Genomic DNA, 12,008 nt, shown 5'->3' with positions numbered 1-12,008 from the left:
AGCCCCCATCTGTATGATTCATCTCTATAGATGGTAGGTTTCACGGGTCACTGGAGGCGTTGGCAGTGTTATAATACTCTGCTAACAGGGACAGAGCTGGCTTCACTGTCTGCCCACACAGGCAGTGACACAGACAGTGACAGCAGTAGTCAACCCCCACAGGCAAAGTACAGCAACAGCTGCTCTTAAGTCAGTCTGCCACAGCCAAAACGGTTTGCCATGAAAAGAGAGCTCCGCAGGCCAGGACCAGTTTAATGCCACAAGCCCACAGAGAACCAATTAAGGTGTACTTGCTATGAATTCCATAAAATGTCATTCTCAGTATTTGTTGTTACTGTCTGAGGGAGGTCTTTTTCTTTTAAAGTTCATTTCATGGCAGAATCGGTTATTGCAACATTGCAGATGCAGTGAGTTGCAATACACTATTGTCATAAATTTCTGCTATTTTTGTATTTAAAATGGAATTGCAGCATGCTAGCTGTCCAATTTAGCATGACGGACACAATTTCATCATTTGGATACATTTTTTTTTGTAATACTGCATTCCATATTTTCTCATCTTTTCATAGAAAGTGTGTCTCTGGACATCCGCCCATAACATAAATGTAATGTGTCAAGTGGTATATTAGTCCTGGATCATTGTGCTCATCCAAAGTGCATACATAACTTACTGTAATGTGAACATGGATCAGAGACATGTGTCATGGCTGAGAACAACAATGTTGTATTCTCTCCAATCCAATCATATTGGCAGAGAAATGAGACGACTCGACAATATAGTATAATAGAACTTCACATTTGTCCACGTTACCCACTTATAGAGCTGTGTATCTTAGAAATGATGATACCAGTACCAATGCCAGTGCCCTCAGTGATACTGATACCAATAGAGTACTTCATTTGATACCCATCATGTGAATGGAAGCAAATCTGCACGCTGAACTTCTAACTCCATCACATACACCGTGCTCAACTTCACCACACCACAGACTGTATGGGTTGTAGCTGCTGTGGTAGTGGGCCAATCACACGTTGCATTAAATCGAAGAACGCTCGCGGTAATTGGCTGCGAGCAAAACCGTACAAATGGTGATTTTTTTTTTCTTCAGATCTGGGTACAAAATGATCGGGTATATGTGTCGTTTGACTGAAAATGTTTTGATACTACTTGGTACTGGGTCATTCTGGTCGAAACCTTAAAGCTGAAATAATTTTAAATGTATCATCGCATAGCTGTTTCATCAATTCAGTGATAAAGAAGTGATGAAGACTTTTAGGATGAGTTTCCAAACCAAACCCATCTGCTCGGCTCACTATTTGTCTGTGATGTAGTGACGTCACATGGCCGATTGCACATTTTGTTTTCTTAGCTGGGATCTTATTTCAAATCCACTCTGTAAATAGTGTTTTTAATCTCATACTATACTCTTACAATTTTGAAGCAACCACAATGCGGCTTCTTGTAATTGCCACCCTGGCCAGCTGTGTAAAGCGGCCTCTGATACTGAGACCTACTGCAGCAACAGCAATGTTGGCAGTGTGGAGCAGCATGTGTGGGTTTAGCATTAGAAACATCTGCGATGGCCACTTTAAAATTGCAGCTGACTACAGCAACCAGCGACACTAAAAACTATGCCATTTGAAGTGAATGCGGTGAGGACTGTCTGTTTGTATGAATGTTATGCCACTATATGGATGGAGGATTGTGAGTCGTTCATTAGAGATGGAGCAAAACACATGCACTAACTTCGACTCACTCACACAGCTCTGTCTACTCTGTTGTTTTTAGTAATTTGTTTACTCACCATGGAAACCTTAGCGTCGGGAATGGCAAGTGGAATTAGCTGATTAGGCTAAAATGAATTTCTCGTTTAACTGATACCTCAGAGCTAGTCTCACAGGAGTTGGCTAGCAGCTGGAAACCCACCGCATGTTTGGCACTGCATTTTCTGTTCTCGCTTTTACTGTATGAGCAGTTTAATTCAGAGTCAGTACTCTGAGGCGCAACCATATTTTCATCTGCTAAAATAATTACAGCTATATTTATTCAGAACCTTCTTGACCTTTTCTGTTAAATCATTTCACATCAATGCCTGCGTATTCCTGGACAACCTCTTACCTTGATTTTCCACTGGGCACGTCTAGTGCTGCGTTCTGGTTTTGTTCCGTCCTCCGCCACGCGCCATACTACACTGGGAGCATCTGAAGTGGAGCGTCTGAACTAGTATCTACCTTCCACTCCAAGCTCTCCTGCAGTTAAACTCTATGCCTTCTCTTTTCTGACGTTGTAAAAACGATCTGTGATGTCTATTATGTTTTTGCACCTCCAAGATGAATCTCTCGTTGTCCGTGGTGTTGTAGAGGAGATATATACGATATGGGGAGGTGTCATTTGGTAAATTGACTGGATACTCTCGCTGGTTAACTTGCTGCTCTGATGTCCGAATGCCCCAGAGAGACACTTCACACGACTTGAAAGGCCATTTCTCGCAGGGGTCGCGGTGCATCCGGAACGTAACGCAGACGCGCCAAGTGGAAAATAGCGATTAGAAAAGTGATGTGTCCTGTTTTTAAGTGTAAAGTATTCCCATTCCCATAAAATGGTCTCAGTGAATTGTAGTTGTCTGCTGTGTTTTAGACCGACTGTGTGCCAGACACACATGGAACTCATCTCATCCATCAGCTTTCTTTGTTTGAATCTGGTGTGCAACCAGAGTCTGCTCAGCGGTGCATGAAGAGATAGATAGATAGATAGATAGATAGATAGATAGATAGATAGATAGATAGAAATTGGGAGAGAGATGGGCAGACAGCACATAACCACGACAGAGACAGATGCGATCGAGGGAGACGGACGGAGAGAGTGAAAGATGGATTAGCATGTCAGAGACTCCCTACATAACATTACTCTTGTTAAGTGCGCAAAGCTCATCGATCAAGCTTCTACCGCCCGCATCCAGGGCTCTTTCCTATACTTCCTTTCCCGTAATCCATAATATCATCTCAGGCCTGTACTGGCTGGCGTGCTGCAGGAGCGCTCTGTGGGAAAGTCTGAGAAAGAGCTGATCAATAGCCATACAGCATGTGTAGCAGGTGCAGAGTGAGAAGCAATGCGTTGTTGACATCCTTCCCCCCTATACTAATCTCACTCATCTATATAGTATGGATCGTAAAGGGGTGGAAACTGGACTGCGGCTGTCATTTCTAACATCGCTGAATCTCTCCACCCTCTGTCTCTTTCCGTTACTGTCTCCCTTGTCTTTTTGTCTCTTTTTGACACTTATCTGTCTTTCCATCTATCTTCCTCTTCTCTTTGTCTCGCTCTCCTCTCAGCGCCCCGCTCCATTTATCGGGCCGTGTCATTGAGCCATGTGCGCCGTCCCTGTCAGCAAAACGGCAGGCAGACTGTCTTCATTTCCACGCTGAAGGATGCGAGGCCAGCGTAGCAGTTGTGAGAGCTATCGACTGGGATCTGTCAAAGCCCTCCCTGTAGGGAAGCTGCTGTCGCCTGCCTTCCTGGTTGGCGGCCATTCTGAGCTTGCCCGTTTTACTCTGAAAATGGCGACATACATACATGCTACTCCACCATAGTTTTCCAGCCGTCATATGTTTTTCTATCATTACCACTTCATCTTTATCTATATCTAGAACACAGTCCCTTGTTTCCCTTCCTCCTGTGTCTTTCCGCATCTCTCGTTCTCTCTCTGTCTCTCTCCCACTCTCTCTCTCTCTCTCTCTCTCTCTTTCTCTTTCTCTCCCTCTCTTTTTTTCTTTTTTCCCATAAGACACAGCCTCCTCACTCTGGGCAGATAGGTCAAGCTGGCTGATGGGAATCAGACAGTTTTTGATCCAATTAGAGATCCCCTCGAGCAGCGTCAGAGTACCGCACAATTCCAATAAAATACTGTCCTCTCTCTTCCTTTTCCCTCCACACTTGCAGTACAACACAGCGAGCCATCCAAATGAATTTTCAGAGATGTTTAGCTCATGGAACTTAAAGCCAAGAACCTGTAGAAACCTTTTACTAAAGTTGTCATTGAGAACTGGAAAGCTTCCTTTCACTGAAGCTTTTCAGAATGACATATTTTGGTGTAAGTGGCTGAACGGTTCCCTCTGTTCGTCCTCTCTAAGGCTTTGCACACACCAAGAGCAAAAGCAAGGCCAACCCAGTTTGCCTCCAAGCCCTTGTGAGAGGCCTCTCCACTGTCTTGATGATGAAAAGCTGGCAGTTTTACTGAGAAAAACACTTTTACCCAGACCTACTGCAGCTTGTGGGCATTCCTGCATTGATTTCACCATTCAGGCCAGACAGATGTACAGTCCAATTCTGAACGAATGAATGTATGCTGTGCTGACACTGATGTCTTATAATGCACGTGTTGATTTGCATTCATGGATCAAGATGTTATTCAGCTGGCCTTACGAGACCATCCGGAACACACGCAAGCCCTCTTTGTCTAAAGATCTCAGAAAGGAAAGGAATGGTAGGATCTGGTGTTCTAGCTGTGCTGGCTGTTACAAACACAAAGGGCTGATTTGCCCCAGATGCTGGCCCAAACAACACTAATGATTACTTACGCAATTCTGCAATAATAAGTGAAACTTGAAGCAAGCTTCAATTTAAATGGCTATTGTAATTGCACTCTGTCGTACAGAAGTACATTTGCATGCACTTATTGGTTCATTTTACTGGGTGTTAATGTGTCTATTGATGAGCAGAAAGCCATGACTATCTCTTCAGAGCCAAATGCACAGTCTGGAGTGTGATTGAGCCGAGGCTGTGATCAAATGAGGCTAGCTGCACAGACATCTTATTCTCACTAAACTGTCTAGCACCGCTCCTCTTGCTTTTGTGTGTATGTGTGTCCGTGAGTGCACACTCCACACGTGCATGTGTGTACATCTGCGGTCACCCCTCGTTAACGTGTTTACCAGTTCCTATGGCAACCCACATAAAAAACAATTAGGAGTTCCCGTGGAGCACCTTGTTAGCGGCTGTTGTTGACCTCTGATTTTCCCATAATTTAGGAATATTATATGATTTAGGAGCAGCAAATTGGTTCATGACTGAACTTCTTTTTTTCAAGCGGCCTCCTACAACACATACTCCGACTGGAGCCATTCTGAAATGTGTTGTACTTGGAGCCTGTGACCTAAAGACGCAGCTTCAGCAAAGTATGAGCAGCCAGTGGCCCAGTTTATTCTGGGCTGTGCCAGTGATGATGGTGTGTGGTTAGAGGTCTATCAAAGGTTTTTAAGCTGCCAGCAGTTTGCATTATGTGTGTTTGTATGGTTGTAGGTATTTCTGCATGTTTTCCCGGTTTAAAGCAGAGACTTTAAGGGCAGTGTGTGTGTGTGTGTGTGTGTGTGTGTGTGTGTGTGTGTGTGTGTGTGTGTGTGTGTGTGTGTGTTTGTTTCAGGGCTACAGAGGGGGGTGAGTGTGATCACAGGTTGTGTGGGGTGGTATGAGGCTGTTGATCTTGGGCTGGAGTCTTAAACAAATTGGCTAGCACGCTGTGGGAAGTGGGGATGTAGTCACAGGGGTAACGTCAGCATGCTCTGTGTCAGATTCTCCAAATCTCTCCGATAGCTAATTATCTCCCAAAGTGCCAGAGGAGAGGTTTGGAAGAGCTTTTGTTGTTTTTCTTCTGTAGCGTCTCTCTCACTTTCCCTTCCCGGCAACATTCTCCTGGGCTGACTCTGGAAAGTTTGGTCCCATAGTAGACACTAAAGCAACATAAACATATATAGTTTTTTTTTTTTTGTTTTGTAAAAAAGTTTGGTTGCATGTGTGTGGTCCTATAGCGGCCCTTTAGCAGCGCACACACAACATTTAGTTAGTACTGATTTTCTTAGCTAAAATGTAAATGAATAGATACATGATTATTTCATTGATGCCCAAATTATTTAATTTAACTGGAAAACTCCCTTGTCACAAGTTCACTTGACTTCAGCTTTTTTTCTTGCTGTCACTACCTTGTCAACCCTGACAGCTTTTCTTTCTCTCCTGTGTTGCGATGCTGCATTATTATCAAGGCCCAAGCGCCTCTCACATCTGGGAGCGGAGATTAAAGCATCAACAATTCTCTCGGTGGGTGTCATCTCTTGCACGGCGTGATGAAAGGTCCCATTGTTCACCTCTCGCAGACAGCCCCGCCATTGGCCTGTGTCGTCACAGAGCGGCCGTGTCACGAGTTGCCAGGCCTGTAATGTGAACGCGATGACAGGAGAGCCGTCAGGTCCCTTCTAAGCCACCAGGTGCACGGCAGCAGTGTTTCAGTGTTTGGACAAGCTCGCCGGCTCAGTATGTACTGTACTGTTGCTGAATTGTACAGCCTTTACGGAGGGAACGAGTGTTTGATCCTGGTGTAGATTCTCACTCTGCCTCTGTTTTTCCCACCGTCGCTCAGCTGTTTCTCTTATCTGTTTCACTCTCCCATTTTTTGTGTCTTGTTTTTCTCACTCTCTCTGCACCCCTGTGTTTCTTTTAGTTTATCCAACGGTCTCCATTCCCCTCTCTCATCTCTCCACAGTCTGCTTCCAAAGAGATTCCGATCTCGCTGACGCAGACTGAAAAGGGGACGGACACTGTTAAGACCCCCAGATCCCCAGCCAAGAGAGCCACCCGTTTCTCACGAGAAAAGCTCACTCTTTTACTATCTTCTTTCACTGAGCCTGTCTTTCTTCAGATTTCTTCTCTCTCTCTCTCTCTACAGTATCTCATCAAAAGAGTCCTCTACCTGAATCCATTTCTGTCTTTGTTGGTGCTCACCTGCAGCTCAAGTGTGAGAAAGTGCCCTTTGAAAAGTTATCTTTATAGCAGCGTAGGTCATGGCAACACTTTCATCAACCTTTTATCAGTGATTATGCATACAAAAGGCTGTTGATATAGAAGCAGCTTAGATGAGGTATCAGTACAGAGGGCTTTTCTTTTTTTCTTTTTAATTACATTAATAACAGCTATTTAATGCGCTGTTTTCCTGCTGGTTGATGATTGACACTTGCCAGCGCTGTTTTGAGGGATCTTGTGTCAAGTCCTCTGTTACTTTTGTTCTTATCGTGTCAGAAATGGTAGAGTGCCTCCAGTGTTCGCTCTGAGAACAGCAGCATCGATATCTATGACAGCCTCTACTCAAACAACACACCCCCAGTGAGACGCTTGCACTGATTGTTGGGGAGTGGGAAAAGGCTTAACATTTCAAATATAAAGAATATGCCTGTTAAAGTAAAACATGGAGGGATTACGCATCAGGAACGCCTTCTAGAAAAAAGCTTTGGCTGACAGAGCGGTCCTGCATTGCCATCTCAGAGGTATTTACAAGAGCGATTACTGTGATTATTATTTCAACAATACCCTGCGATGCTCTTTCATGGGCTGCCAGCCTGGGCTGGGGTAGCAAGGGCCTGCCAACATCGTTGGCCTGGGAATTTTTCCAGGAGCTTCATAGGAGGGCAGAGAGGAGGGAGGGAGGAGGGAGAGACAGGGATACGATGGTAGAAGAAGAGAAATGCGACACAGTTCAAAAGGGCCTCCATCCTTCTGATGGGTCACAGGAGGAAGACCTCCTAACGTGATTTTGTCCTTTCTCTCTCTCTCTCTCTCTCTCTCTCTCTCTCTCTCTCTCTGCAGCCCCCACGGAGCCTTTGCTGTGCAAATTTGCCGACGGAGGGCAGAAGAAACGCCAGAGCCAGAGCAAGTACCCTCAGAACGGGAGGCCGTGGCACAGAGAAGGCGAGGTAAGTTACACCAATGAAGCTGTCCTCCCTATACATGTCACAGAAGTAAAAAGAGTTTATTTACTCTCACACAACTGAAAAACAATCTTTCATACATGCAAGCTGCATATCTCAACGCATACTAAATCCCTAAAAAAAAGTGTAATATTAATATTTGGCCAAGAAAAATCAAAAACCCTAGGAAACAACGTAGAAGAGGTGAAGTTACCCTGCCCGGAGGAAGCCCGGGGCCCCCGTCTGGAGCCAGGCCCAGATGGCGGGCTCGTCAGCGAGTGCCTGGTGGCCGGGTTTGCCACGGAGCCCGGTCGGGCACAGCCCGAAGAAGCAACGTGGCAACTCCCTCTCCATCCCATGGGCCCACCACCCGTGGGAGGAACTGCTGGGGTCGGGTGCGCTGCTACATGGGTGGCAGTGAAGGTCAGGGGCCTCAACGGACCAGACCCGGGCAGCAGACGCTGGCTCTGCGGACGTGGAATGTCACCTCTCTGTGGGGGAAGGAGCCGGAACTGGTGCGGGAGGTGTAGCGCTACCGGTTAGATCTGGTGGGGCTTACCTCTACGCACAGTCTTGGTTCTGGAACCATACTCCTGGATAGGGGTTGGACTCTTGGAGACCTTGACTGGAGTCCTGCATGGGGCTCCAGTGGGGGACTCCATTGTTCTGCTGGGGGACTTCAACGCGCACGTGGGCAATGATGGAGACACATGGAGAGGTGTGATTGGGAGGAACGGCCTCCCTGATCTAAACCAGAGTGGTTGTTTGTTGTTGGACTTCTGTGCTGGTCATGGATTGTCTATAACAAACACCATGTTCGAACATAGGGATGCTCATAAGTGTACGTGGTACCAGAGCACCCTAGGCCAAAGGTCAATGATCGATTTTATAATCGTTTCATCTGATCTGAGGCCGTATGTTTTGGACACTCAGATGAAGAGAGGGGCGGAGCTGTCAACTGATCACCATCTGGTGGTGAGTTGGGTCAGGGGGTGGGGGAAGACTCTGGACAGACCTGGTAAGCCCAAACGGGTAGTGCGGGTAAATTGGGAACGTCTGGAGGAGGCCCCTGTCCGACAGACTTTCAACTCACACCTCCGGCGGAGCTTTTCGTGCATCCCTGGGGAGGCTGGGGGCATTGAACCCGAGTGGACAATGTTCAAAGTTTCCCTTGCTGAAGCTGCGGCAAGGAGCTGTGGTCTTAGGGTCTTAGGTGCCTCAAGGGGCGGTAACCCACGAACACCGTGGTGGACACCGGTGGTCAGGGAAGCCGTCTGACTGAAGAAGGAGTCTTTCCGGAATATGTTATCCCAGAGGACTCCGGAAGCGGTTGCAGGGTACCGAAGGGCCCGAAGAGGCAAAGCAGCGGGTGTGGGAGAAGTTTGGAGAAGACATGGAGAAGGACTTTCGGTCGGCACCAAGGTGCTTCTGGAAAACTGTTCGCCACCTCAGGAGGGGGAAGCGGGGAACCATCCAAGCTGTGTACAGTAAGGATGGGACACTGTTGACCTCAACTGAGGAGGTAATAGGGCGGTGGAAGGAGCACTTTGAGGAACTCCTGAATCCGACTAATATGCCCTCTATGTTAGAGGCAGAGCTGGAGGATGATGGGAGATCATTGTCAATTTCCCAGGTGGAAGTCACTGATGTAGTCAAACAACTCCACAGTGGCAAAGCCCCTGGGATTGATTAGATCCGTCCAGAAATGCTCAAGGCTCTGGGTGTGGAGGGGCTGTCCTTGTTGACACGCCTCTTCAACATTGCGTGGAAGTCTGGGACAGTGCCAAAGGAGTGGCAGACCGGGGTGGTGGTTCCCCTTTTTAAAAAGGGGGACCAGAGGGTGTGTGCCAATTACAGAGGTATCACACTTCTCAGCCTCCCTGGTAAAGTCTACTCCAAGGTGCTGGAAAGGAGGGTTCGGCCGATAGTCGAACCTCAGGTTGAAGAGGAACAATGCGGTCCAATGTGGTCCAGATGGCATCATCAGCCTGCGACCTTCAGCACTCACTGGATCGGTTCGCAGCCGAGTGTGAAGCGGTTGGGATGAGGATCAGCACCTCTAAATCTGAGGCCATGGTTCTCAGCAGGAAACCGATGGAGTGCCTACTCCAGGTAGGGAATGAGTCCTTACCCCAAGTGAAGGAGTTCAAGTACCTTGGGGTTTTGTTCGCAGTGAGGGACAATGGAGCGGGAGATTGGTCGGAGAATCGGCGCAGCGGGTGCGGTATTACATTCAATTTATCGCACGCCAGACGAAAAAGAGAGCTGAGCCAGAGGGCAAAGCTCTCGATCTACCAGTCAGTTTTCGTTCCTACCCTGACCTATGGTCATGAAGGCTGGGTCATGACCGAAAGAACGAGATCCAGGGTACAAGCGGCCGAAATGGGTTTCCTCAGGAGGGTGGCTGGCGTCTCCCTTAGAGATAGGGTGAGAAGCTCAGTCATCCGTGAGGAGCTCGGAGTAGAGCCGCTGCTCCTTCGCGTCGAAAGGAGCCAGTTGAGGTGGTTTGGGCATCTGGTAAGGATGCCTCCTGGGCGCCTCCCTAGGGAGGTGTTCCAGGCACGTCCAGCTGGGAGGAGGCCTCGGGGAAGACCCAGGACTAGGTGGAGGGATTATATCTCCAACCTGGCCTGGGAACGCCTCGGGATCCCCCAGTCGGAGCTGGTTAATGTTGCTTGGGAAAGGGAAGTTTGGGGTCCCCTGCTGGAGCTGCTCCCCCCGCGACCCGACACCGGATAAGCGGATGAAGAAGATAGATGGAGATGGAAGAAAAATCATCATTTACAATTTAACTAAACTATTGTTATCACAAAGTCAATTTACCAGTTTTATCCTAATCTCTGTTTGGGACAGTCTCTAGCATTGAGTCAGGGGTTACAGTTGACTAAACGTTTTCCATTCCATCACGATGACGCTCTAAACAAGTCAGTTACCTCTGAGGTAATGGTATTTCTAATAACTTTAGGCCCCACCCTGCTCAAAAGGCCCCTTGAGAAGTTGCCAACACCCGGCTTTATGTAAACCATTACTGCCTGTCATTTGTATTTACTTTAAGGTATAACACTGTAAAAAAAAAAAAAAATATATATATATATATATATATATATATATATATATATATATATATATCCCAGATATTGATCAAACTGCCCCATGATGTTTAGGCGCTGTCACATAAATTGCATCTCAAGCCAAACGCCTCACTGAACACATATATTCCTGCCATACATCAGAAACCATATATTGGACACAGTGCTATGGTAACATATTCATTAGCAACATGTGGAGGCAAGGTTAAAATTGCTTCGTAGTCTACCAACTAGCTATACTGGGAAGGACACACAGAGGAGACAGGTATACAAGTGCCTCAGACTGGACTATATAGAATAGAGTGAACCCACACACACACACACTCACACACACACACACATTCAGTGAGGCTGACAGTTGTGCTGAAACTGCAAAGTAGGGGAGACCAGGGCAGATAAAATGTTTGTCCTTCAGAAGACATGCTCTGTGTGTGGGTGGAACAGTTGCTGTGTGTGTGTGTTTGTGTGTTGGGAAGGGACTGGTGGAGTATTACACTAGCCGTGTGTGTTCGTGTCTGTCCATCACATGTTCAGCAGCCCTAACCCCTATAAGCCAGTGAAGCGTGTTTAACCTAAATCACATTGCTACATCCCCTCGCAGGCCCACACATTGACAGTGTCAGCTCAGTTGACTGGAGTTAGAGTGAGCTGATTGTGTATGTATGAGTGTGTGTGTAATAAGGATAAAGGAAAAAATCCTACACTGTCAAAATGGAGGAAACACCCCTTTTGTCCTTTTGCTGTATTTATTCCACACTCATTACCACCTCACACAATCCTTTGAAACTTAAAACAGCTACGTACCGTGTCACACCGATCCTATGACTAGTATATGTTTATATACTACTAATTAGCTTTTTCCAAATATATTCTGGAGGAAACACAAATTGCTGCCTGGATAACCTTTCCCTTCCAGGAAATTTAGAAGTCATATTGAAGAGGTCATGGCGGGTTTTTGGCACACAAACCTCATGAACACCTCATGCTATAAGTTATCATTGACTTTCCTGATATTTATTAAGACTACAATCTCTCTGTAACTTTAACCAAGTGATGTACATTAAATTTGAAAGCATTCCTCTTTATTTGGATAAAAAACATAATCCAGGCAGCAATAATATATTTGCTAATGCAGATCAATTTTATATGAATGTAGGTTTAAGCAGACAGGGTTGGACTCAAACACAT

The 12,008-nt window shown here is 46.5% G+C and overlaps 1 protein-coding gene across 6 annotated transcripts in view; it reads left to right on the top strand.

The window, feature by feature from the left end:
* rbms3 (RNA binding motif, single stranded interacting protein) overlaps positions 1–12,008 on the top strand; it is a 288,253-nt gene that overhangs the window by 238,998 nt on the left and 37,247 nt on the right. For all 6 annotated transcript variants that reach the window (XM_028596575.1, XM_028596576.1, XM_028596574.1 and 3 more), the window contains one exon: positions 7,631–7,737. In XM_028596575.1, the coding sequence (XP_028452376.1) occupies positions 7,631–7,737 (107 nt within the window). The remainder of the gene's footprint in view (positions 1–7,630; positions 7,738–12,008) is intronic.

Source organism: Perca flavescens, chromosome 14, assembly GCF_004354835.1.
Source record: "Perca flavescens isolate YP-PL-M2 chromosome 14, PFLA_1.0, whole genome shotgun sequence".
Classification (NCBI taxonomy): Eukaryota; Metazoa; Chordata; class Actinopteri; order Perciformes; family Percidae; genus Perca; species Perca flavescens.
Note: the sequence above shows the minus strand (reverse complement) of the source record. Positions and strands in the feature narration are given on the sequence as shown.